General features: G+C 35.4%; 2 protein-coding genes across 2 annotated transcripts in view; one reads left to right on the top strand and one right to left on the bottom strand.

Annotated features, from left to right (window-relative positions):
• The window catches only part of Hr39 (Hormone receptor-like in 39), a 37,132-nt gene extending 21,803 nt beyond the window's left edge, over positions 1-15,329 (bottom strand). Inside the window, exon 1 of the mRNA XM_049842718.2 lies at positions 14,883-15,329. The gene's annotated coding sequence lies outside the window, so the exon portion shown is untranslated. The remainder of the gene's footprint in view (positions 1-14,882) is intronic.
• Positions 15,330-16,531: 1,202 nt separating this feature from the next.
• LOC110379054 (ras-related protein Rab-9B) lies at positions 16,532-27,547 on the top strand. The gene is made up of 4 exons (XM_049842771.2): positions 16,532-17,038; positions 18,971-19,171; positions 23,325-23,467; positions 23,902-27,547. Exons 1-4 carry the CDS (start codon positions 16,829-16,831, stop codon positions 24,032-24,034), a joined length of 687 nt encoding a protein of 228 aa, XP_049698728.1. The 5' UTR covers positions 16,532-16,828; the 3' UTR covers positions 24,035-27,547.
• Positions 27,548-27,898: the final 351 nt, after the last annotated feature.

The following is a 27,898-nucleotide window of genomic DNA, read 5'->3' as shown; positions in this document are numbered from 1 at the left end:
ATATCAGTCATCTTCATCATTACATGTAGGTATAATATTACATAGGTACATTATAGCACTTTAGTAAACTGACAAGGATTGTAATGCGTATATCATGTTCAAAGAATACCCATTACATAATAATTGCATTAGTCGATTAGAATTTGATGCTAATACCGTTGATGCTTTCTGATGTTTTTCGCAGACAGCCTTGGGATGAGAAGAAAACAATTGTAACCTTCAAATAATATTAAAAAAAGGTATACTTTGAGCTGATTCGTCTGCCTATGAAAAGACAGGAGTACAGAAAGTAGACTGCCAACTTCAGGAATTAAAAGGCACAAAAAAAGAACATAGTTTTTTGGTGATTTTGAAGAAAAATATCACCTTTCCAATTAACAAATTCTGCAGTCTCACCGTACAAGAATTCCAATCTAACAACAAATTACACAGATAGTCCTATCTTCTGTCTCCACTATCTATCTTTGCAATAAAAGTTAATTTAGCAATTTCCGCACAAATGTCTTCAAGAGAAAGGTCCCCTGATCGTTTTACTCGTGCAATTTATTAAGAGGGCTCTAGTGTACAAGTTAGATGTCTGCAATAAATATTAATACTGGCTGGCTTTATTGATTGCAGGCAAAGGTCATGCCCTCGGTGCAACAGGTGACTGCAGTGCTGCCCAAATTATATTTATTAATGTTTCAGACTGTCTGGTGAACGGGAGAGATCGTCTCGATAGATGAGAACAATAAAAATGTTAGGAAAATAATCAAAAGTCACTTGGATAGATACGGGAGAAGAGGACGGGTAAAGTTCGTAACTATTGGGAGCCCCTACATAACTTTAAGAGCCATTTTGTCAATTTTCAAAGACGTCAAAAAACTTGTTAATGTTAACTCTATCGTTTACTATTCAGTCAATTTTGACAAGAAGATAATCTGGAAAAAGCCGACAAAAAATACTCAATTCATTCCCGATAAGGTAAACGAAAAGTACACACACTAGTATGCAACTACGTATCTGCTTAAAAGTCAGCATGATAATTTATATTGTATTATACATACATTCATATACATAGTTAAATATATGTTACAGTTTCCGCGTCACACAACAGCTGAACAAACTTCTAAGGCAAATAGTCTGAATTCAGTTTAGTATTACAATAAGCACTTATGACGATAACCCATTATAATTTTAATAATACAGATACTGTTTAATTGTATCGAAAATCTCTACCAATATTATACAGCAGAAGAGCTTGTTAGTTTGAAGATGCTAATCTTAGAAATTACTGGATCAATTTGAAAAATACTATTTCAGTGTTTGATCCCGCTTATGAAGGAAGGCGATAGGCATCTATACAGCCACATGTGATATGGATGCGTCGAGAAGTTCCCGTAATGTAGCTCGTCCACGTCAACATTCCAGCTGTGTTACCGGACTGCCTTCCTGATTCGTCACAGATTGAGCAATTTTGCACTGATACACAAGAGAGAGTACATACAACATACACTTGACAAGATCATAGATTATGTTAAGATGTTTGGAAAAAGAAAATCGACTCTAAAACTTTTCTAAACAAACCAACCAACTTTTTTCGCAGAATTTCTACTTTCACTAAATGAAAACTGTCTTCATATGTGTTTTTGGGTACCGAGAAACTGAAACATACTGAACTATTGTCAATAGCTGAACAGGAAAAGCGCACGATAGGGTCACGGCAATATACACATAGTTCATATTCAAACAATGCCTTCAGCTGTCGCTATCATGAAAGATCTCTTTGAACACGGAACCAAAGAAAACTTACGTTAATACGAAAAACTAACTGCATATTCAAGAGCTATTTGGATGGATGAATTGTGCGAAAGACGAAGAGTGTAAATGACGGAGACTTACATCCCCAACCCCAAATAAAATTGGGTTAAGGGCAGGAGGAAGATGATGAACCAAGCACAACTTGATAAGAGACGCACTTCGACAATGTCCAATGTCTTTGAACTCCAATTTTTCCACCCACTAAAACCACAAAGTGAAATACATCAAGTAGTTTATTACTACATACAATTAAACTGTAAATCCAGAATTACCAGCGAGACAAGTTGCTGCATAATGTGGAGGTTGGCACATAAATTATTTGGGTCCGACAGCCTATCTATTGTTTCTCGTTACCTAACGAACTGTTGACATGGTTATTTATTAGGTATTTATTTGGTTAAATAAACTGTCAGGCACGGAATGGTGGCTTCAGGCTTCCGCGTAGAAGGTAGCTTAGGGTTGAGGATATATATATGAAGTTGAATTTATTGTATAAACATAATAGCCAAGCTCAGGGTGAGCCCTGGGTTCAGCTGATGAACTTCAACAAACCAGACGTTGGATAATGGTTAAGATTTCTTCTGAAACAAATGCAAAACACAGATGATAAATAAGTACCGTTAATGAAGTTTAAAGATAGGCGTTATGATATCAACTGGAAGCTGCAATTCCAAAGATTTTTCAATAGATACCAAACCATACTGAGCTCAAGATTGGATACACACGATACCCCAAATACGCAAAGTTCTAATCGTTCCTAAGCTAAGCAAGATAAAATCTAGCACAATCTTAACTGTAAATACCTAAGAAATATTTAGATCCTAGACAATTTTCCGTGGAGCAACGCTGGTTAAGTAATGCGATAATAATGTTGGCGGCGCGCAAGTAAACGTTGTACACCTTGATACTAACTACAAGTTATGTTATTGCGGTCGTGCGGATTTCTTGCTGTCTGTTGCTTATATTTGCTAAATGCATTTTGTAATATTGCTTGGCACAGTAAGCAAAATATAAACGCATTTGAAAATTATTTATTCAACGATCATGGATGGATCATGGATCACGAATAATGGAATCAACGACAAAATCTTAAACCGCCTTGGTAAAAACAATTGCCAAACCCATAAATTCGTTTTTGCAGACCAAGAAGGTCGCATTGATCAGCGTTCCTATTTTAAAAAGTCATCATTTCTCGCGACAGTATCAATAAGGCCAAGGTTCGTCGTCTAGCCGCACGCAAATATCTGGAGCTAGCGACCTCGGCGTTCTATCTAGCCACAAAATGCTGGCATTAAACATATCAATCATATTAATTTTGCAACCTGCAATAGCTGTTTGGGGTTTCCCAACTTTAATTGGTTTAGAAAGAAACAGCTTAATCGATATGTGGTCTAACTTAAGCTTCGGCACTTGAAATTGCATATTTCGCAGTTAGTGACGGCATGTAAGTGGCATTTTAAATCATTGATATCAAGCCGCAGTACAACACGACAGGTGTTAAGCCTGACCATGAGTCAACATTTAGATTGTCCAAATCATAGACAAGTGCGTGACGTAGCGAAACTTTTTTTTGATTGCTACATTTTTAGCTTCGCGCCAATTCCGTGAGCGATGGCGAACAAATTCTGTGCTATTAATAAGCTGACATGTAGTTTTAGTAGGTCCTGAAAGATTTAAACCGAATTCATCCGCTTATCGAAAGGAATCGGTGAACGTAGGTTATGGTCATCATTACAAGTTATCTTGTCAGCTATTGTTGTACTTTTGACAGGTTAGTGGTTCTGATTATAAAGAACATTTACTATAACACATAGTTACGTGTTTAAAAGCTATAAGTAAAGTAACCTAACTGTTACCACAGCACATTACACAATAACTTAAGTTATAAAAACCTCCGATGAAACTTGATGATCTGGAAAAGTTTCGCTGTTATTAATAGAAATGTTTTTATTACTTCTTTTCTCACGATAGCAAAGGTCATTGTGTACTGGAGTATCTAATGAGTTTTATATTTTTTATTATAAGTTCTACGTCATCGATGAATAAGGTAGGTTAACAAGAAAAAGAAAAAAGGTTTTATTAGGTGCTCAGTGACTACGGTAAAATAACAAAGAACAATCTTTGAGTAAAAAGGACCTGAAAAAATTTGTTAATCGAATTAAAAATAGTCAGTTGAATTGTTGATTTAATTAATCTTGCAGCTTGAACAGTGGTGACAACCTTGCGAATACGGCACGGGTTTAATTTATAAATGACGGTGAATGGAAATTCTTAGCATAGTTCCTTATGCCGTTACTTTGAAGCAATGTAAGATATATTTGTTAAAGCTACATTCTTTATATGCCCTTTAACCTAATATTTACATTGGTATTTTGGTCAATTATCAGCTTATGAACTGCATTGACTTATTGATGCAGCAGTAAGTTGCACATAGTTTGGGCGTTTTATCCCAAATTCTTCTTGAATACGTCGTAAGACTAGTAATTCTAAAGTTTTCGGCCATAAGTCTTTTGAGAAAAAAAGCTAGATATAACGATTTAAATTTTCTTCTTTTTATGTAATTTTGAATTTCGCACATAAACAAAAGCGTTTCAAAATCATGACAAAAATTGACACAAAATAAAAAAAAACTTACTGAATTTTAGATTACTTTCAAGCTACATCCATGGAGCAAGCCATAAACACAAATTATAATTAGTATCCTTTACCGTGCGTGGCATGAATTCGCCCATGCATTCCGCACGCATCACTCCTCAAACACACGATGCACACGCATGCATGCACGATGCAGGCCGATGACACGTGTCATGCGTACATCACGTGCATACCTATACCCCTATCAGCTAAACGTTACCTAGCATTAATTAGTTCACGTAAATAACATTTCAGGTCTCGTGAGAACTCGTCTTATCTATTCTGAAAGCTTCGCCAGAAAGCAATGGCAGAATATAAGTGTACGTACTAACAAATCAACCTACAATAGTGCACATAAGTAAATAACGTAATTATGTATGGTATCAAACACCAATTCCATATGGTCCACATAGTATGACATAAATCATGGGTGAAAAATGCTACCGAAGTTAAAGAACTCAAACGCTTGAGAGAATTTGCAGCTTGAACTACTGACATCTAACGCTCAACAATATGTTCAATTCGCACAGTATGTAGACGTAAAGGACCACAGCTCACTATTTCTCAGACCAAAATCCCAACAATGGGAATAGAATTAGCTGATTATTTACGCAATTAACAAACTACTACCAGAAAATCAATTAACCACTCAGACCTAAGCCATGGTCGAAAACGCAATCACGAGCTGATCGGGCAGTTGATCACGAATCTCTTGATTGATCGCAGTCCTGAAGGATACGTGACCAATCAACGCAGGCATGCCTAATCTGAAATTAATCAGTTGATTAGAAACAACCACAATTTGCATTCTAACTGCCATGAGAACTTTATTTCCTATCTTGTAACGTATTTTAAGTTGGGATGGCGGAAGAGAAGTTATCTAACCCAAAGGGACTGGATTTCATGAAAACATTGTCATATTTTCCATGTAAAATCGCTTTGGAGAAACGGCTGAGTACTTCGCTACTATAAATATAGGAGCTGGATAGTTTCGAGAAAGTTCTATCGAACAAGTAAGCGTCAGGTTATCAAGCCCACGCGCATGCACATTTAGCATAAGCCAGGCTCACAGACAGCACTTATTCTAGTAATCCCACCGTCAGCAAGTTTACAACAGCTTCAAAGCAAAACTTACTTCACACGAGAGTTTCGCAACGCGGAATCAACGCATCGAGGGCACGCAGGACCGGTACCCACCCACCACTGGTCGGGGAGGTGAGGGTTGGAGGGGGGGTAAATGGGTCGCCGCAGCCGCATTCCGTGGCGGTTGACATTTCACAGGAAAGCAGAGCTCAGCGATGGTGTATTTGTGGGAAACAGCGGGTTATGTTAGATTTGAAGTAACGGTTTTTGCTGCTCATAGGGATGTAACGCGGGAATTTAAATTGGCGATATAACGCGCAGGTAAGATGCGTCACTGTTCAAGGAATGTTGCAAGCAGATGCCCATGTAAAGACAAGGGCATCACTAAAATAGCTTTATCAATATGATGAATAAATAGTTTGTTCCTGTCCCAGTTACAAAGTTGCATATCAATGACACACCAAGGTTGTTTGTAGTAGGTATTGCTTAATGTTTTCTTTACGAAATTCTACCCTGTTGCAATAGGGAATATGCATATAGGTATAAGACTATGTAAGTGAGTATAATGCGAGGGATCCACGGACTACGACGGCAAGATTAGTCACGCAATAACCTCATGTAACAAAGTTCACCTGTTTCGCAACAGACTTTCAGTGCAGTACAGTCGCTAAAGAAGGCCAAATAACTATACTTGTGAACGTAAAAAATATCCTTCGCACCAAATGCGTCTAGTCGGACCGGTTCAACCGTCACTGGCAGTTTTCCTGTGCCGAAATTAAAGCGACTTAATTGAAGCTCGAAGATGAAGAAAAAACACTCCGGAAATTACTATGAGATGCCTCATGCTGTAAGATTTGAATAAAGATTCATCCATTGACGCCTCTATATAATAATCTCCGATATGCATGCTGTTTTAGTAAGTATTGTATCAGAGTCACCGACTTTTTTGCGTAACTGATCGGTGTTGAATCCTGTACTCTCTCAAGATTTGGAAATGAGGTGAGGTATCAACAAAAACAGTTGGCCAATGAGTCAAATATACCTAAGCGGGGCTACGGCTTAAGACCCGTTCCAGACAGAACCCTGCGCTGAGTCACGCAGTAATGGTTTCTCAGAATCATTCTGTATCGAGGCGACTTGCGAAACCTGCAAGGATGTCTCATGGTTTCGGCGCGCAATCACTTACGTGGGAACTGAGGTACACTGGAGAAAGTTCGAGGCTAAAATCACATTGAAAACGCTCCACTGAAATGTCAAAGTCATTGTTGTAAAACCAATTAGACCGTCACAGAAGAATATTTAAGAAATTCTTTAGTATTAATTAACGATTGTGGCAGTGACGATGCGCTGTCTAAAACGCAAAAACATGATAATCAATGTTGAATAACAACGTGATTCTTATTAAATCCCTGATAAATAACACATTCCGAAGAGCATATTTATAGCATGATGTTTTTTAAATGAGGCTGCAAACCACAAAGCACGAGACATTCTAAAATTCGTCATTTACAGAAGAACAACAAAGAGATGAAGAATTTAACAAGCCTTAGGGCCTTAAAAGCCTCATGAGTGCCAATACTGCCAATTGTACAGTGAATATAATATTGATTGAATAGCTTTTCGATTCAGATAATATTACCGGCTGGATTTATGGACGTTTTCAGAGCAATCAAATAGAAATGTTGCAAGAAGTATCATTGGTGAGTCACTCCATGACGAATAAAGCTTAGGCGCCTCATTTGCTGCCTTTATTTCTATATACGGACTTTTGTAATCGCAGACAATAAAATATGTGGTTCACTTTACTTGGAAATAAGATATCTTGGAATGAAGAGACGTGATATTTTTTTCATTCCCGGGATTCGGAATACTCTGAAATCATTTGCAAAAATAATGGATAAACCACATCCAAAAGAGGAGATTTCAATTTGGCAAAGTCAAATAGATGCAAAGCTTTAATTTGGTTTATATTCTTATGCCTTTTAATGCCAGATACGCTCTGTAAAGAACCAAATTCAAAAGTAAAAGCTTAAGTTTCGTTCGAAACCGCTTCGTTCAAAAGTGTGAGGTCTATTCACCGTTCGCCGGCCATGCATCCAGCCATTTACTTCGTTCGTTGCGACACACGCGTCCCGGGGTCAAGTCGTTCTGAGTTCAAATTCAAATGTTAAATCACCTGCTGCTGGCTGGTTTGGAACTTTATTCAAATTATAGTTTTGTTTCTTATTGGAGTCGAAAGTTTTGTATTGCTTTTGTTTATGGTACTTCTTTATTTTGTTCATGCTGGATTTCATACACAGGAACTTTATCTTTTGTTGCCTGTAAGCGCAGTTTTCTAGGGATAACAACCAACCTTATTGGTATACCTAGTTCTTTACAGAATATTTGCATTTCAACGTGGGCGTCCCTTCGGAGCTGGCGCCATGAACGATTGATCAACACCTCAAAGCAGTTCTTGGACCATGAACCCTATAATCTATACATATAATAAAATGATAGGAAAGTCAAAACTGTACATTGAATATTTTTTTTAAAGAATACTTGAGGGGTGATCCATAATCGATTCTGAACCCAAATATGTAGTTTTTAGAATTTTTGTCTATATGTTTGTCCCGGATAAACTCAAAACCTACTGCATGGATTTAAATCAAATTTTGCATGACTATTACCTGGGAGCCGGTTCAACACATAGGCTATATATTATCACGCTATCACCTACGGGGGATGAGCAATGAACGATTAAATGCACGAGAATGCAGACGAAGTCGCGGGCAACAGCTAGTTTCTAAATAAGTTTGCTGTCAAAAGCTCACACTTGTTCGTGTAACAATTTATCAAGATAATATTAAGTGTAGAGGTATTGGAAGGGTAACCTTGACGCGTGGGGCAAGCGCTGAATCGCGATCTTGTGATGTCACGAATCCAGTGTACCTGTAACGTAGTCTAACCACGGTCAACACCTGTCAGATTAGGCGGACCTTTAAACTAATATTATATAGCTGCTGCTAATCAGATACTAGCCTCGACAACACTAATCTAAACCTTGCTAAAGTTTGTCCATTTTTTTGTAACGCTTTCAAGCCTGAATCTGAAACCGTTGAACTGATTGAGGTAGGTATGATGATAGGCGACGAATAAGCTACTTTTTATCCAGGTGCAGCAGAAGTCTAGAAAGATGATTCCCTTAAATGGACAATGAACTTTACATGCCTACTCTCATTTCTATACACTATCGTCTAATAGCGACAACAAAGCAAAACCTCTTCGCGCCATTTCTAAGAAAATTCTTTGGTATGTCTTCTACTTATTTATGGGAACAAAACCACATGTTCAGCAACTTTTGGCTCTTAGTCACGGACGAAGCAGTTAATAAGATATCTGTTGTATGGTTAATAGTGTCTATGGTCATCATCAATCCATTTCAGATTCTGTCATCCGCTAAGCTTTTTTTCAACTATGCTGGGGTTGGCTTTCAGTCTAACCTGATGCAGTTAAGTACCACGGTTTTACATGGACTGAATGCGAATTCAGATTCTGAAGAAGATTGGATTGATTAGAGATTAGGCTAGTTACCTGGGCAACCCGATAATTACCTACCCCCTGTTAAGGCTGGTTATTATAATTTCTGGCTTGTCATCTGTAAGTCCAACTGTATCAGGGATATTATTTTCTCCAGCTTTCACAAGAGGACTGTGAGCCCTCACTTGGGTAATTCTTTCGCGAGTAAGTTTCCGATAACTCATTAATGTAATCTAGGTTTAGCTGTACAAGTAGGTGCAGCCAACAAAACTCTTGCAAAATTCTGCGTCACAAAAACTAATGTTCTTGATAACCGAATGTACTTCTACTTCACACACCTTTGTCTTATTTCCCAGGTGAATATTTTATACGAAAAATAAATATCAGTCTACGGAACTCTACAATATATCGATAAGATATCAAGCGTATCGCGTAACGGTTAGGGAAGCGAATATCGTATGATCTTGGCTATATCTATGTCGTGAGGGAACTGTGTCACAGCACTACCGCTAGGGTCATAGTGATGTGCTCTATTACGCGCGTGAGATTGTCTATGATCTTCTTTTTGAACGTAAGATGAATAGTAATATTTTGGAAAGCTTGTGATGGAGAAAATTGATGGTAGGTACCTATATGAACTTTTTCTAGCAGTCGTCTGTGAAGACGACGACTTTAGTTTTTTTTTAATATTTATGCTAGAATACTGTCCTAAATATCAGGCTTTTATAGTGACTGCATGTGGATCATGCTTGCAGCAACAACTTTTCCAAATTAGAACACAGGGTTATTCGTAGTATTGCTCACGTTGTGATAATTTCTAGTGCTAAAATACACAATGGCAGTTTCACGCCTATATTTCAGATTATAAGTCCAGATTCAGTCAAACCTGTTTAAATTCAATAGATTTAGTAGAATGACTAATTTTAAAACTAACTTGTTGCTTTAGTTACTTACCTATCTTACACTTTGTTTACTTGGTTTTACTAATGTTATTTATGACCTAATGCTTAATTAGTTTTTCTTAAGACAAAAGGAGAACTTACCTGTCTCTTTTGTTTGGGAAAAAACGTGTAATCAGACCTACCTATTACTCATCATTTCGTTAAATGGCTGCAAATAAATTTGAACGCACGTAAGTAAGCCCATGCGAGGTTATTTAAATAACTTAATTTCCATACACGTCATGGTTGCTACTTATCAAGGCTAAAGGCTTGTACAATAGGCACTTACAATACTGGAAGAAAGAGCCAGCCAGGTTGCCTGCGTGACGTCATTTAACAAAATGGCCGACAAGGAGTTGAAGGAGTCAATTTGAATATCGAACAAATTCGTAACTACTACGATGCGATGATATTTTGTTTTCTTGTCTATGAGTTTAACTTTCAGAAGGCTGTTTGTGAAAGGCCTTTGCCACATTGATGATACCAAAAATATGTACTTATAGGTAACAATTTTGATAAAGAAATAATTTAATCTATCCGAAGTTAAAAATCATAAACGAAAAATGTTGGTAGGTACTAAAGAGAAACAGAAACATTCCCTCAGAGGAAAAAAATCGAACAAAGGAAACCTCTTTTTGGGTACACAATGGAACATGCGACTGGCTGTTAATCATTGTATTTACCAAACCGAAGAATAACCCTACTTCTTATGATTTGACAACAATCTCAAAAAGGGTTAAACCTGAATCCAACAAAGTTTTTTTTAACCCGACAAGACAGAACGAAAATAAAATGATAGTCAACGTCAACGAGTACAATATGTGTTCTCGATGACGCCACAAAGAATAATAGCTACCAAGTTTAAAAATCGAACAAAGGCAAAGGGGGCCGAAAAAACTCGTTGGCTTGGTACTCAATGGAACATGGTAGTATAGACGTTACGCGAAGGTCTGTGCTCCCTCGGCAGACGCGCGCTGACTCACGCGGCCGCGCGCTTCCGCCTGATAGCAAGGTCACCGGCAGCGACGCACACCACCAAACAACACTCACACAGCGACACGTGAAAGTAGTGAGAGTACACTCGCAACCAAACGGGCCTCTTATTTCTTTTTTTTTTGTTCGCTCGCCAAATGCTACGAAACATGACCTTTGAACTTTGCGATAACAAATCATAACAAGGTAGTACTTGAAACAATGTTGGTATTAATCATTTTTATTCACGTTGTTTAAAAATCATAAAGGAATAGATGCGTCATACGTACGTCTCACGCATTCCAGATAAAACATATGGTTATTTTATTAGTAGCTAAATTAGATCCGTGTTTTTATTTGAATTTAGTAAAAAACATGCGATTGGCGTGTTTTGTGCACTTAGATTGAGGTTCCGTAATTACAGTTGTATCATATTTGATTAGGCTTTAACATTACGTTATCTAATCATAATCATCATTCTACGAAATGGATTGAAATGTACTAATTGTGTACTTACTTAGCAATTGGTAGTTAGTTGTTATACTTTCTAATCTTTGTTTTTTTTTAGATTTATGAAAGTCTCTTTGATTTACGTCGTACGTAAAGTCACCAAATTCATTATGTAAGCCCATTTGAAAGACGCCTTTTAAATGTTCTTAGTTCGAAGACGGAACACCAAAAAGCTTGTGTGATTGCAATAATAAATTATGCAGTATTTTTTTATTTAGCCAACGATATCGTGGAACCTGTCGATGGAATAACAAGCGTGTATCTATTACACGAGTAACAAGCTGTTTTTGGAGCTAAAGACCAAACTCGAGGTCACTAACGTGATCTGCAATTCAAATGAAAAAGTTACTATGCAGTTTTGTACTGACGCTGTGGATTTTTGCTTCAAATTTATGTATTTGTGTATTTATTTAATAGACGATTATGTATTTTGAAATAAGAACCGGTAATTGGTAGATACATCCTGAACTACTATGTAATAACGTAAATCTGAAATAACTTGTATCCGTTTACTTTAAGTAGGTAAGTATAGGTTTGGATTTACAGTGTAACCGCTAATCCTGGTTAATGAAATTTGGCACATGCGTCACTCAATTAGCTTACTTGTATCTTACGATGAGATTTTCTCAGTGATAAACTTTATTAATCCTAAGCTCAAACTGAAACCGCCAGAGATTTTGAATTTATTTGAATCACAAATTGATATTTTTTTTAGAATTCAATGTTATTTTTAGCGTTACAGCTGTCCAGTTTGGCTAAAAGTCAATAGCATTGCAAACAACTAGGCCTGACCGCTAACTGTAAAGTTAATGGTTAATTACTGCAGTAGTTCAGCGATTAATCAATTCCATCCGGTTTAGTACAAACAATGAGCCAGCTAAGATCCTATTTCGACATACATTTTGCAATTAAACAGGCAGTGTTGTCGGAGAACGGCCCGTAGTCCGTAGATGCAGATAACAATAACTGTTGCCAAACAACCAGGACCACAATTTATGAACATTACCATAATAATAACATCGTCTGTAATGAATTATAATGTTTTACATTATTCATAATTATTACTCAGCTAGTTTATGCGTCTTATTAATGCAAATTATGTACAAGTCAATTTAGGTGATAGTGCATGATATTTTATTGATGAATGCTTTGTTTCTCAAGCTTATAGGTATTGACTTCGACTATTAGAATAAATACTAGGAATATAATAATACATTTAGCAGATACATTTTACTTTTTTGAGTGTGGTGTTGTTAAAACTACAATTCCAAACCAAGTTCATTATGTATTTTGTGATGATGTTTTTTCAGATGATTCAAAAGTCTGTTGTCAAGGTTACCTATATTAAACAACAAATTCATCTTTAATCAGCCTTTCCAACTCGAATTTTGTATTACATTAATTACATCGACGAAGGCGAATGCAATACCAATAAGTAATAACTAATTTAAATGCAGCGAGTTGCTTAACGTTCGACCATGTACCGTAATACCGTTGTATTAATTAATCTAACAGTAGGTATATAATATTTACTTAAACCGATACCGATCGCCAATACAATTACCTCCCACAGACTTGTGACGAAATCATTTGCGAAGGTGTGTCAGACTGCAATAGGTATACACCTTCAAGGTAAAGCATATGACAAATCGGAATCAGGTAGGTACCTACATTATATTACTGAAGTGTTTTTTTTCGTTGTTAATACACAACATGTAGTCATTTTAATGTATCAAGGCTTTTGTTTTATGCTCGTTAATAAGGCATTCACCATTTAACTGAGGTTATATAACTTAATATAATTACATATGTATAATATTTGAGGTTATATAGGTACCAGCGTCTTTTGCTTAGTAAATTGGATTCAACTAATTTGGAAATATTAAACCAGATTATTCATACGGAATCGAATGATTCGCATCGATTTAATAATACTAAGCTGAGTGTACATTAATGTATGCAAGTTTTTGTCGAGCATCGTGCACGCAGTCCTGTCGTGGGGCCCAGCTTTAGTGGCTTTCGTCGATCACGATTTGCTCAGCCAGTTTACAAAAAGATGCAGTTACTTCTAAACGTAGCTATACATATACCTACGCATTTAGCAACTGGCAAGGTCATCTCGATCTTTAAAGTTTCTTTGGTAGACGAAACAACGATAAAATATACCTACGTGAATGATTAAAAATTTAAAAAAAATGCATTCTTTTAATCTTAATGCGCTATAAAATAAGTTATTTGGGATTCTTTATGAGAGGCAGACAGAGAAAGAATTTTTACTTGTTAATGTTTCAGGAAGTTTCGCGAGTCTTGGTGAAAATGTTCAAATGAAAAGAAAAATAAACCATATCGTAGGTAATTTCAATGTTATCAATTTCGGCACCTTCACTGCCTATTTCTTGTTTTTTTTTTTATTATTGCCTTAAAAGTAAAATACTCTGTTAACATTCTGATAACATAATAATCAGTGTTATATCCAAAGTACAAAGGATTTTTTTGCATTATCAAAATTAAACAACTTATAATAATATGCAATGCAACTTATCATTAGCAAATAAAATTCCACGTTATCCATCAGCAGTTGTAGACATCAGACCAGATAAAAATCTTTGATAAAACACGCCAGCATACCTAAAAAATACCTACTTACCTACCTTTATCTAATATCAGGTTACTCGGCGAACGTTTATTTTTGCACGTATAGAAATATGAAACTGCAGATGTTACCCAAGTGTTTATAAACTGGTGGCAGATTAATTTCACCATTATTACATAGTAACGTATTATTTGTCTATGGTAGCATGGCAGGTTCATAGATACCAAGCTACGTTTTATAACCCGTTAGATCAATGCATGCATCGCCGAAGCATGAGACAATGCGATTTAAAAATAGAAACAAGCGCCTGCATTATTTGTCATTTAGTTAATGTTAACATGGACCCGTTATCTATGTGCGTACTGTTTTTTTTATATCGAAATAGAATCTAAAAGGAAGTCAGAAAACTAGGTGAAAACCTTGAAACTATGAATAACTTCGTAGATTCAGTTTGATATTTTTTTTTCGCTTTAATAGTGACGGCTGCGTTTTTGTTTTTGGGTTTTTACATCTTATTAATGCCTATGCTTGCATCTGAATGAAAAAGTTAAAACAATTTCGATGTTTTGTGCAAAATATCGCAACTGGATTCGGCAAGCTAAAGCTAACACTTTTGTACGCGACAGTCAACATAAACACACGTTAGGGGCGGCCGGCGCGAGGGGCGGGGGTGAGCACCCTCCGCGTCACGTGACGAGCGACCTTCAGGCGGCGCACCGACCTTGAGCGGCGCTCGCCCCGCGCGCGGGTCAGAGGTGAATGCACGCGCCCGCGCGCCCCGCGCCCCTTACCCACTACTCCATCGAAAACCACCAAACTTTACTACTCACCTCGATCCTATCTACGACTCCATGGCACTGACGAGCCGACCGCCAACAATTTAGCAGCCACTATCCCGGCCTCGAGCACCCACCCGCCGAGAACAGGTACCAGCGCGACGCGGCACACCTTTCCCATAAAATACAACCGACAAGTTTATTGACATCAAGTCTCACCAACGATTGCGCAAATGTAGCGATCTTTCGTCTACTCGAACACATGCACAGTCTTCGTTCGAATGTAATAACACTATTTCTCCAATATTTTATGTCTATTCACTCAATAAATACTTTTTAATAAGAAAAACATTGAACACAACGCACAAACTCGAGCGACGGCTACACCATGTCCTCTCACCTCCGCAAAACAAAGCGGAATAAAGTTGTTGCTGTTGCGCGCGGCCGAGTGAGCGTGACATCTCGCGACTACTCGCGACTCGACCTCGTCAAAACAAAAGGTAAATATTATCGACACCTGGCGGTTACCAAACACAATGCCACCATATTGTTTTTCATTTTAGTATTTCATTTTAATTCATTAATGTTATAAATAGATGTCGCTAGCACTGGATGATCTAACATTTTTTAAAACAAATAAATTAGTGATTTTTCTAATAAGAAAACGATAAACTTGTTGATACAATTATTATAAAACATTTGCCTATTACGAGGATGTTAATAAATAAATATTTAACAGAAATGGAAAAGCGTCGAAAGTTTAACTTGTGCGTCAATGTTTTACAAAAAACTGTACAGATGGCTCTGATTGGAATGATGCCATGTTTCCTTGAAGCTTGTTACTATTAGCTCAAGATATCAGATTTTGCTATTTTGTATGTATAAATGTTGATTACTATTAATGCGAGCTTTATTAGAATGGTGAAATTAATATAAACATTGCTTGAATATGGCAAAAACAGAAAATATTAAGTTCCGCCATCTTGGAACGGAATCCTTGGGGTTACTACGCTATAGAAAATGGATACCCTTAAAATGTTAAATAAATAAATATAATAAAATTAAATTAGCATGCATATCTAATTATTTTCATTTCATTTGATTCGGAGTCAATTTATACGTTGTTATACATACGGCTGTTTAATACAGAAACTCATGGTTCTTTAATGTTCATTGACTTTAGTCACTAAACAGACTAAACTACTCGCACTAAAAGCACTAAGACTAAAAGCAGACTTTACTACTCGGTCGTCTAAAATAAATATAACGGTTGATAATATTATTTTGTTTAAAAAAATATTATGCATTGTAGAAAAATATGTATTTTATTTTCATTTTTCCCGAAATTTGTGATATTATCAATTAATTGGTATTACTGATATGGAGCGTAGTGATGTCAATAAAAAATCGACTATTTACGAAGTACTATTCTTTTTTAAAATCAATTTAATTAGTCATGACTATGACATTCATAAAATTATTTTTAAGTCACACAGTGAATACTAATAAATTATATAACATCATAAAACTATATTTCCATCGAAATTGAATGAAATGTAAACTGCCAATATATATTTATATTACATGGGTATTTTATATTCATATGTTCAATACAACATGTTACTTCTTTAATTATATGTAGTCTATTTAAGAACTAACCGATTTAGTCATATTTTTCGGTACAGCACTAACTTACTATTCCGTTGACAACGTGCAAGCGATTGACATTTGATTTACAAATTCGTTGAAACAGCTGTGAACAATCGTCGTTCTCTGTTATTTACAAAATATAAATAATTCTTTGAGTTCTCGAATCGTTTTAATAACTTTTCTAATAATAACTAGCTGGTATAGTTATTTTTTAGTGACACATTCAGTTAAGGTTTAAGAAATGAGATCGAATATGAGTCATTAATTAAACAGTGTTTTGCGCTGTTATTCAACTCAAGGCTGCGGTAATAAAGAAACGTTTTAGTGAATATAATGTGTAGTTCGACATAATGGTGGAAGATAATGATCGCGGTTACGGGAGGACCGCCAACAAGAGCACTTTGTTGAAGATCGTGATTTTAGGAGAAGGCGGAGTTGGCAAATCATGTTTGATGAGCAGATTTATATCGAACCACTTCGATGATCACAGTTTCCACACTATTGGAGTGGAGTTTATGAACAAAACTATCGAAGTTAATGGAAAACCATACACGTTACAGGTAATTTATCCTATTAGAATTAATTAGAACCTTAATGTTTGTTTATGTGATGCATTATTCTTGTTAGTAAAAAAAAAAATGGTTGTGGTTTCTTTAAATCTGGTGTGTGTTCGTACATCTAAAGAGATCAAATTAGCTTCTAGTTGAGTAGCCCCTCAGAATAGTCTAGCTTATTAGTTCAGTCGAAATAAACCAATTAAATGCAAGCAGACATTTTTTTGTTGATAGGTATGTAACTAGACAGTGATTAGAAGAAATAAATTCCATCAAGTTGCTCACCTTGAATGATTCGAAAATAATTAAGTTTGTTTCATTGTTGTGAATGCCTTATTCTTAGATTATTTTTAAAGTAATTGTTAGTTTCCACTTGGAAAAAAATACTATAGACTACTGCAGTATTTTTTTAAAAGGAAAGTTTTAAAGCAAAGGTATTCACTCATAAGTCCTATGTGCAAACCTCTTTTGAGTGTGGGTTGAACTTAACAGAGTAATGAGGTCAGATTTAAACTCAGGCCTAATAGCTGGTAGATCAGTTTGACCTTTAAATAATGTATTTTTGTTGAGAATCAAAGCATATGTATCTTTCAGAATTTAAGAAATAAATTCAAATACATGCTAACAGTCATCACATATACAAATTACGTGTGAGATAAGTGCTCAATTATTTAAAAAAAGGTACAAACTCTTTGTTAAGTTTTTCCTTAAGATATTTCCATAAAAAAACATGTCACCTTCAAACGCAAGGTTGTGATATTAACATGGAGGTGAATGAATAAGTTTGTGTAATATTTACTTTTTTAGCACTTCGGTTACATAAACCGATAAAGATTGAATAAAAAACTTTTTTAACAAAGTAAAACACTTCACTAACATCAAAATTAGCTACGCGAAATGTGAGATAATCTCAAAAAAACATATGTACATGACAGGTCAAATAGACTTTTTTGAAGTTGGGTAAAAACAAAATGTATTGAGGGACCAAGAAAAATCTCCCTGTTCTAACAATTTATAGTATTACATGAGCATCTAGGAAATACCAAGGTGAACACGTAGATTAAAAAAGAATTAACTGATAAGAGTCAAAACATCAGATAACAATATAAGGTCACTGATTTTTATTGCTGATGAGTCAAGTTTTAAATGTTAAATGTTGTGCTCTTGTATGTTATTAAGATTAACAATTTTGTGTCTGTGGCAGCATCACAGTTCATAAGAATTCTCATATTATTTAATGTAGCTTTTGGAATCCTCTTTTGATGAAACCATACAATATTTAAGTGGCATATGCTTTTGTGCATGTGCATAAACATAGCTGTTAGAAAAGCCATTCTTTCCAAAAGAAATGTTTGGAGTTGCTATTCTGCTATGCAGTTTAAATATTTGCAGTGATAAAATGAATATAAAAGTCAAACTATTCACATAGTGTCTAGTCTAACCACAATGTATAGAACTGTAGGTTGCTCTATAGTAAATATAATGATCCTTTTTGAAATGACGCCATATGTCTGATCATTGCTTCATGAGTAATTACATCTTAGATCCACAATCTGAGATCTCGGAAATTTTGTTTACTATTAAAATGACTAAGTTCTATATTTGATTTAATGCAGAAATTCTTCTTTTGTTGATTTATTTATAACATGTGAAGTAGGTAGCTAAAGTTACTCAATGTAATTTTCAGCCCTAATATTCGGACGATTACTCTGTTAATGTAAATGATTAGACTATAAACTTCTTGGGCTGGGATTAATCTTAATTTCGCATCATAATCCTGATCCTGAGAAAGATCATAGGCTACTTTTTATCTCGCTGCTCTAGGCACTTGCACTTGGATGCAGGTGGCAACAGTGGCGCACTGGTTAGTCTTCTATAGCACTCATTGCCAATGTTATCACTATGTTAAAAGATTTCTCAAACAAATAATTCCCCCAGGTATGGGACACAGCGGGCCAAGAGCGCTTCAAGTCTCTCCGCACACCGTTCTACAGAGGCTCAGACATCTGCATCCTAGCATACGCTATAGATGACCGTAGCTCCTTCAACAACATCAAAATGTGGCTCAACGAGTTCTTGCATTATGCGGGAGTCAAGAATGGTATTGATAGATATCCCTTCATGGTTGTTGGGAATAAGGTATGTGTTTGAAGATTATTAAAATTATTTAGAAATAAGGATTTAAAAAGGAATATTTATGGCTAGTTTCACTATTTACTGTTAAAGTCTCTGATAGCCCATCAGGAAGTTATCTGTCAGATAAACTAAAGGTCATTTTTTGGTTTATGTTCCAAGATAAATCAATCAGCAATATCTGGCTGTAATTATAACAGCCTTTCTGGCATATATCATTGATTATCGGGGTAACTAACTGACACTTTATCGGTAACCACTAACCAGTGAAGCCGAGCCTTAAAGTTAAATAGTATGTTTAATACGTGAAATTGCGGGTCAACAGTAATTAATGTTATTTTCAAAAATATTGTATGTGCGTGTAACGTCTCAGTATCAAGTTTCTTTTTCCTAATGAATCCCTGTTCTCCGTTATTATCGCTGTTACCATCTCATATAATAAGGACAAAAACTTTTTCCTCCAAGTCAAGCTCAAATTGAGGTCAATTTCAAATAAAAAGTGTATGCCCCATTCAAGAGATTAAATATAGCCCATTGAACTAAATAATGCACAAAAGAAACACAATGATAAATGACAATGGCCCCAAATTCCAATATTCATATATAAATCTGTGGTTTGTGTTTGTTGATCTAAATGTCACGGGCATTGAACACGATACGTCCAGCCTTTGCGGTAACTAACTGGGGCCCGATGCTACTAAGTTAATAATGTCAAAATCGAATAGAAATTGAATCGCAATATGATCGCAATAGCAGTTTTAACCATATCGGGCATTTTGCTACTTGTATAAGACCAATCGTATTCCAACGACATTCGATTGGTTTGCGATGGGTCTGCTATTTTGGTGATTTTGGTCTATACGGTAGTTTGCTATAATCATATTGCAATCGTAAATCATTTGCAGACAAAATGATTCGTTTATTTCAAAGAAAAAATAGCGGAATGCCACATACGCTTCAATCGTAATTGAGTCGTGATTGGATCGCAGTCGAATGTGAATCGTATGTCGCTTAAGTAAAATTAGGAGAATCGGGCCCCTGTTTGTCAATATGTTTGTTATTAATGAACTGTATCAACTGCCTACTTAAGTAATTGGATAGGCTTAGATTGCACGGTTCATTTCATAATGGTAGGAACTTCAATGGCTGCGTTGCGGTAGGTTTAATAATTTAATAGTTCTGATATACCGTAATTAGGCTGACGTTTGATAAATGCTACGTTTAGACTATGGTAAGAAGAGCGATAGCAAAAAATACTTTTAAAAATCTATAAATCTATACTAATATAATATAGACGTTGTTTTTGTTTGTTTGTCCGAAACTATTGAACCGATTTTTTTTCACTATTGGAAATCTACATTCTTCCCGAATAAACTTGGCTATATTTTATCACGGTACGTGCGGTAATTCCGACGGGACGCCAGTGAAACCACGAGAAAACAGCTAGAAAATTATGATATAATATTTAATTGCAACAGAAAATAAACCGTTTTAAATGAGCACTTCATTGCAAGACACTATCAATCCCGTAATTGTATTTGCGCTAATTGTTATTCAATAAGCCGGGCTAAAGGGAAACCACAGGAACGATAATTCAATTAAGTACATTTATTATAATCACCAACTAATTAATTGGTGACTCACAACAAAGTATTAAATAATATATAAAGTATTTTTGCAGACCATGGTTTGTTTTTGAATGCGGTTTTTGCTTGTTTGGGGATAAACCGTGGGTTTTACCCCGGAGCCTACGCACTGAAAAAAAAATATTTTTAACTTCATGTATAAAAAGAAGGAAATAAAAGGCGAACAGCAGCGAACGAAGCCACATCTTTTAACTTTTGTTCTTATTGGTCATAGGGGAAAGTAATAGGTATGTTTTTTTAAAAGCATTTTCACTCGTCGTCTTCATATAGATTATTTTTTAATTTAGGTTTCTGTAAACCTTATAAATCCGACCCCAAAAGTGAAACATAATTTCTCAGTTATGACAATGACAAACATACATTAAGCCTCAGAACCTTTCACACTACTTTCTAAAACCGCAATAACATTTTTATTCGCCGTTAGTGCAGGAGGACTACTAGTGCGGGGAAAACCGTAAGCAACGTAACAATCGTAACTATTACTCGGAAGTGTTATGAAATAACGCTGACTGGCGACTTCGATCACGTCAAGTGACGTCACAGTACATGTTTCTTTATTATGTAGTAGTTGTGTTGTAAATGTCAAGGGTTATTAATATATTTTAGACCAGCATTTTTTTTTATTTTGTGTGCGGGGGGGAACTTCTTCCCGTAATCGGACAAAATATAGCCTTTGTCATTTGGGAATAGTGTAACTTTTCAAATCAGTTCAGTAGTTTCGGACTTAAGGGTCAACGAACAAAAATGTCTTCCCTTTATTTTATTAAGTACTACATTGCTAAGTCTATTGGCATAGAATTCTCAAAATAGAAGTTAAACAATGAGGCTATATACGACTTAACATGGGTTACGTCGAAGTCGAAACGATTAAACTAATTGGATTGGCAATTTGACGCGTCAAAATTATATTGGGACAGCACTCCTGAAGCGACCTTCACACATATGAGAGGGGAACAACAGATATAAATGTAAAATGTTAATGCATACAATCTTAATTACTAATCTAAACTTTTATTATGCAAAATTTTCTTAATTATTAATTTAAATCTATCTCTGTAATCAGACGACTAGCAGGTTCAGAAAGCTCAAAATAAGTCATATTTTAGTTAGGTTTGAAAGAAAGAAGGAAAGAAATACATTATATTCACGGGTGTGACAAAAGGACAAAAAAAAATTAGACACAAGATAAAAAAAGAATTAGGTACATAAAGGGAAATATGTGTCACACCCACGGGATACGGCCCTCGTTCAGCATAATGCTGAGACCCTATACGGGACAAAAGCCTCAGCGATGATTTTCAGCGCGAACCGAGTTTGCCCAATTTTTACACTACAATTATATGCTACCGTGTTTTTTTTCTTACTTATCTGCACATAAAAATATCGATGAAACCGAATTTCTCAGTTGAATAACTTTTATGACGATTTGGCTAACAGTGTTGCAATCAGAATGTCGATCGACAGGTTTAATTTTATTCTTGTTCACGTAACATTATATGACGTGTATATCCGCAAATGATTATAAAGAGGAATGCCCTGAGGGTTCCTTTATGAAATTGCCAAAGTCTGACTCGCTATGGTATAGTCGGATGTAGGTAACTCTTTGCAGTTGTCGTCAAATATCTTTGTTCCTCTTAAGTCAGCCATGTGTAGGAGAACTGCTGTACGAACTATCCCGAACCCCTTGAGTAGCCGGTAGCCCGTTACTTGACTTGCAAAGAATAGAACTCAAACATTGTGCCAGTTTTAAGAAGCTCTAGGCTTTAGTCGTGCTTAAATTATGGAATCATGAATCAGGTGTTACTTTGCGGAAATCTATGAGATAAAATGTTAGGAAAAATATGCACTGTTAATAAACGCTCGGTGTGAATTCAACGTCTGAAGATGCCCCGTGAATTTCTCGCGGAATTAAAGCTACATATTTTTCCTGACATTTTAGTTATGCTTACTTTGTAGCTTTGCAATATTTTTGTAAATCGCTTCAATACCGAACATACCTTTGCATGGAAGCCATGCAGCGAAATCTGCAGATATCGAATAGAAAGTAAACCAGACTATTACTACCTACTTACTCATCTGTTACGCAACTTCTAGTCCCATTAAGCAGATTAAGTGAATCGTCATCAAATACATAATCACATTTTAACGTACCCACTAGTATAATTAAGACAATATTCTTCTTACGCTGACGCATGATGTGCATGAATCATAAAAGTTATAACTTTGTTCATGAGTTTTTTAATACATATTTCCTTAATATTTTCCCGCGATTCCATCTGCGTCATAAGGAGCCTGGGTCAGGCTGGTAGATAAAAATAAGCTTAAGCTTCGTTTTGCTACTTTTATCCATACCAGGTTTAATTTAAATGGATCATGCTGTATGTATATTCGTCAAAGCGTATCATGCAAAATCGCCATCGAATTTAGAAATAAGTTACAAAAAGGACCCTCTTCTTATTCATCATCTTTTTTACTTTGACATAATTTCTGATTGTTTCCTACATTGATTTCAGTCAGACGTTTCGTCAAAAGACAGGGAGGTATCCTACGACCAGCTGAAGCAGTGGTGTGAGGAGAACAAGATCGCGACCTATATCGAGACTTCCGCGAAGAATGATAATAATGTCGTGGAAGCTTTCTCTATGGCTGTACAGAGGTAAGTTAATCTGTTGTGCCTTCCAAAATATTCATGTCATGAATTCGATGCCGTATTGCACTGGTTTGCCTTCATATGTCATGGTGGGGCAAATGTTAGATACGTATCATCCATCTGCCTAGCGTCCACCTTACTACGTTGTGGTCGGCTTCCAATCTAACCAGATGCTGCTGACTACCTACCAGTGTTTTACATGGAGTGACTGCCTAACTGACCTCCTCGACTTAGTTAACCGAGCAACCCGATAGCCCTATATGAATGTGGTTGTTTGACTTTCTGCAGCTGGGACCCACTTGTTTAATTTGCCATCCGAAACACGGGGGAACTCGTCATCATGACATAAATAAACTCACTCATTGGATAGTACAAGTTATGATCGATCTTTGTGGCTGTAACGTGTCAAATATATTAATTTCCTACTATTTTTTTTCCAGATGGGTAGAACTAGAACAGAGAGCAGAGAAGGAGTTGGGCATGCTCCACCATCCTGACACGGTGACTCTTCACGGTTCCACCACAGCATCAAGCATTAGAACCACATGTTGTTCTCGGTTCAGTGAGGTATGAGGCCAACGTGCTTATCTCAGGGTCTCATCAAATGTGTGTGATAGAGGTATGTTGATAGTGGAATTTTCGAGTTACTTTTGGGCACTGTTCATGTAAGGATTAAACTTAAGATGGATGCTAGGTTCAGCCAAGGGTATCCACCCGCGTCCAGGATAAAAGTAGTACAGAGTAATTCCCATAGGATGCAGTATTTACCAGGGGTATCCCCTGGTAAATACTAGTTATGTTACAGACATAGAAATGGTTGTATTGTCCTTCTATGTAGTTCTATCCTTATGTGATTTCAACTTAACCTTTGCTAATACCCAATCAGGAATATTCCGTTTTGAATAAAAATATATCTTAGTCTTGCCTCAATTGAAGTTTAGCGAGTTTCGACTTTATGTCTACCTTGACAGTGTTGATATTTCCTTGGCAAGGAGTTTCAAGCTGGTCCCTTGTTTAGATTTGTCGGACCCATGCGTATTAAGAGCAGTTTGAGAGGTAGGTAGTTTTCAGTCAAAACCCTGCTTAAGGGTAGTTTATAATAAAGGCTTAAGTGCCTTTCTTACTGTAAACAATGTTTATAGTTATTGTACTGTAAAACAGTAATTGGTATGAAAAGTAAATGTTAAGCCAGGAAACTCCTTAAACATACTTTTTGTTCGTTATCAACATACCTCTTTCACGATAAAATCGAGTAATTTACGGTATTACGTAATTTTCTACTACGTCATGGCATGTGATAAACTATTCTAAATCTATAACGTTTTTTCATGTAAATAATGTTATTTTTTATTATTAATACATCGGATTGAATAGGAAGCAAAAGCACCAATGTTGAAGCGTAGTTTAGTTTGCACTTAAAGGTTAATTTTTAGGCACTGTTTAAAAATATTTACTTAAAAATTTTGATGTTAAAAAGTATACCTAATTAGATATTTTTCCCTTAATTCAAAGGATGTCTGGATTAATTGGACAATTTCACTTAAATTATATTTAAAGAAGTAGTTTTAATTGTGTAGTTTAAACAGTTTTTACGATACGTAAATTAAACACATACTTAAATCTTATAACATTCAAAATTGTCATTTGGTTGTGGGATTGCTTTTGAAATGCAGAAATATGGAAAGAAAAAACATTCCAGTATGTTTAAGTTACAATATACACTACATACATGTTTTGATTTGAGTTATATTGTATAAAAATCAAAAAATAATTGTTGGTTTTTGATAAGAAGATACTTACGTTGAGTTTACACCATTTCACTATAACGATAACCGCATTTTCAGTTGTCAAATCGCCGATTTAACCAATTGCCGGCGGTTATCGTTATAGTTAAATGTAGCAAATCACCTTCGAACGTTTTGTTTGGTTTTTAATCATACAATACTTATTTTATTTTTGTTTTACCCACAAAAGTGAGCCTGTATGCAATTACATAAAAAAATATGTAAGATTGTCAGTATATTTTCTAATTCCAACAGAAAACCAAAGATGTATCAAAATGTGTTTTTTAAACTAAAAATAAACCTAGAAATTGAATACTCTAATATTTAACTAACCTTTGAAGCTTAAAAACATGTTGTTAACTCGGCCTAAATTACTGTAAATAATACTTAAATTATCTGTAACCTTAAATAATAATGCTTTAGTATTACCGGAGTTGTGAATTGATTTTTTAATGCTTAAATATACTATTTTCTCAGGAATTAAGACTTTTTGTAAAACTTGTTCTATTAAAAAAAAATCATGTAGTTGCCGTCCTTCTTAGACTTGGGTGAAATTGAATAAATTGGTTTAGAGTTCACAAAGCTGAATATATGGTATTTTGGTCAATGCAACGTTAGGGAAGTCCTAAGTACAATCGGAAGAGAAAACGCATGAACGTGTGAACACAGTCTTACAGCTTTGATACCATTGTATATTATGTATTTAATGCTTTGTCTACGTTTTTATTATGGTTTATTAAGCTTTTTAATACTTATACCTTACCTAAAACATAAACTGTAAAATCTAACTATGCCTACTTTGAAATCTAGGACCTTTTCAAGCATATCCAAATGTAATTGTTATAGTATTTAATCACCAGTCATATTTGCATGGTCATTGACTTTTTATGTAAAAGTGTATTTGTATATTTTTTTAGAAATATATTAAAGGTTGTTTTAAACCCATTCATTATTTTCTCAAGGTCATAAGTCAGATAGAACTTATATTAGATACTTTGAGTATATACTAAGATATATATATTATACTGATTTATATATTTTTTAAACCAAAGGAACTTTAAATGTTGCTGTGTTAGTGCTTATACAAAAAGTATCGAATGTAAATTGCTGTTGACTTTGCTCGAGTATCTATACTAATATTATAAAGAGGAAAACTTTGTTTGTTTGTGTGGTTGTAATGAATAGGCTCAAAAACTACTGGACCGTTTTTTAAAATTCGTTCACCATTCGAAAGCTACATTATCCACGAGTAACATAGGCTATTATTTATCCCGGTACGGGCAGTAGTTACCACGGGACGCGGGTAAAACCGCGGGAAAACGGCTAGTAATACATATAGTATTTCAATATATTTTGTAGAATAAAAACTATATATATTGTATTAGTTTTAACGCTGATTCTCACTAAGTGCCTAGCTTTCTGGTTACCATATTGTTAAGTGGTAATGTAAAATATAAATTATTGTTTTACAATCGATATTAAATTTCTCGATGACATGAATGTCTCATCGATAACAATTTATTTATTTTGGTGTTGTGAACATTTGAAAATCGTATTATACTATACGTGTAGTGTATACTTAAACTGAATTGGTAGCTAACTGAATTATTTTTCCATTGATATTAATTGTATTTAAAAAACAATGTTGATCATTTATTAATCCACGAAAACGGAATTTAGAGCTTTAGTCATTCACTCATGTAAAATTAATTTATACACTCCCTAATATAGTGTTGTTTGATGTACTTCTTTAAATTAAAATTTAGTATTGGTAGATATTATTGGCGTATAAGTCTCTGATTAATTTTGCCGTCTCGAAAGTCTACCTCAATGGGTGTTATTGAAGTAGGATTGTTTATGTAAAGCTAGTTTTGATGGCTCCCGATCTTGTGGAATGAAAACTTTAAAATGTATTTAAAATGCTGCATAAAGCGGTATGTTTACTCCTGTTCAGTTTAAATTATTTACTTGTACTTACCTAGAATTAAAAAGGGCTATGAATCTCAATGATTATGTTTCGTGTAACTTAATATTTTTACTATTTCGTGAGCATTGAAATGTCTTGAAAAATCATTATCGCTTGTCTCGTTTTTATATTACTCGGATAAATAGTATTTTATTTTCATTGTGAACTTTGAGTCAACATTGGATCGGGAGCCATGTTAATATAGTTTTAAAATAATGCACATAGAGGGGTGGCGTGCGTTTGTGAATAAGATTTACTTGTCAAAATGTAAAAGTTATTACAAGCTTGATATTTTACAGTCATGGTACCTATTACCTAATAAAGGGTTTGAAAGCATGTTTTTTGTTTTATTTCTTTGCCATAGCAGGTGGTAGCACCATCTATATTTTTCATAACTGACTAAGTACACGCATCAGTAATAAATTGTGTTTGACCACATTCAAACGAGCCATGCTACCCTCAACGGCGGATCCAGGGGGTAGGTCACAAGGTCATGACCCCCCCCTGGGCCAGGTTCAGGACCTAAGAGGACCAATAATTGAAATGGTTAAACACGATGTTTTATGTTTTTGTTATAAGATAATTTTTATTCCGAGTGAATAGGTAGATACCTACATAGTTACAGGTAGAGTAGTTTTGCTGAAGAATTCGTGCTCGCAACGCTCGCTCTCTATTCTTTATTTACTC

Source organism: Helicoverpa armigera, chromosome 5, assembly GCF_030705265.1.
Source record: "Helicoverpa armigera isolate CAAS_96S chromosome 5, ASM3070526v1, whole genome shotgun sequence".
Lineage (NCBI taxonomy): Eukaryota > Metazoa > Arthropoda > Insecta > Lepidoptera > Noctuidae > Helicoverpa > Helicoverpa armigera.
The sequence above is the reverse complement of the archived record's forward strand: the minus strand, read 5'-3'. Positions and strand labels throughout refer to the sequence as shown.

Coding starts and splice junctions, on each gene's coding strand:
- LOC110379054 (XM_049842771.2), top strand. CDS start 16,829: ATGGTGGAAGATAATGATCGCGGTTACGGGAGGACCGCCAACAAGAGC. Junction 17,039..18,970: donor GAAAACCATACACGTTACAG/GTAATTTATCCT, acceptor TAATTCCCCCAG/GTATGGGACACAGCGGGCCA. Junction 19,172..23,324: donor TCATGGTTGTTGGGAATAAG/GTATGTGTTTGA, acceptor CATTGATTTCAG/TCAGACGTTTCGTCAAAAGA.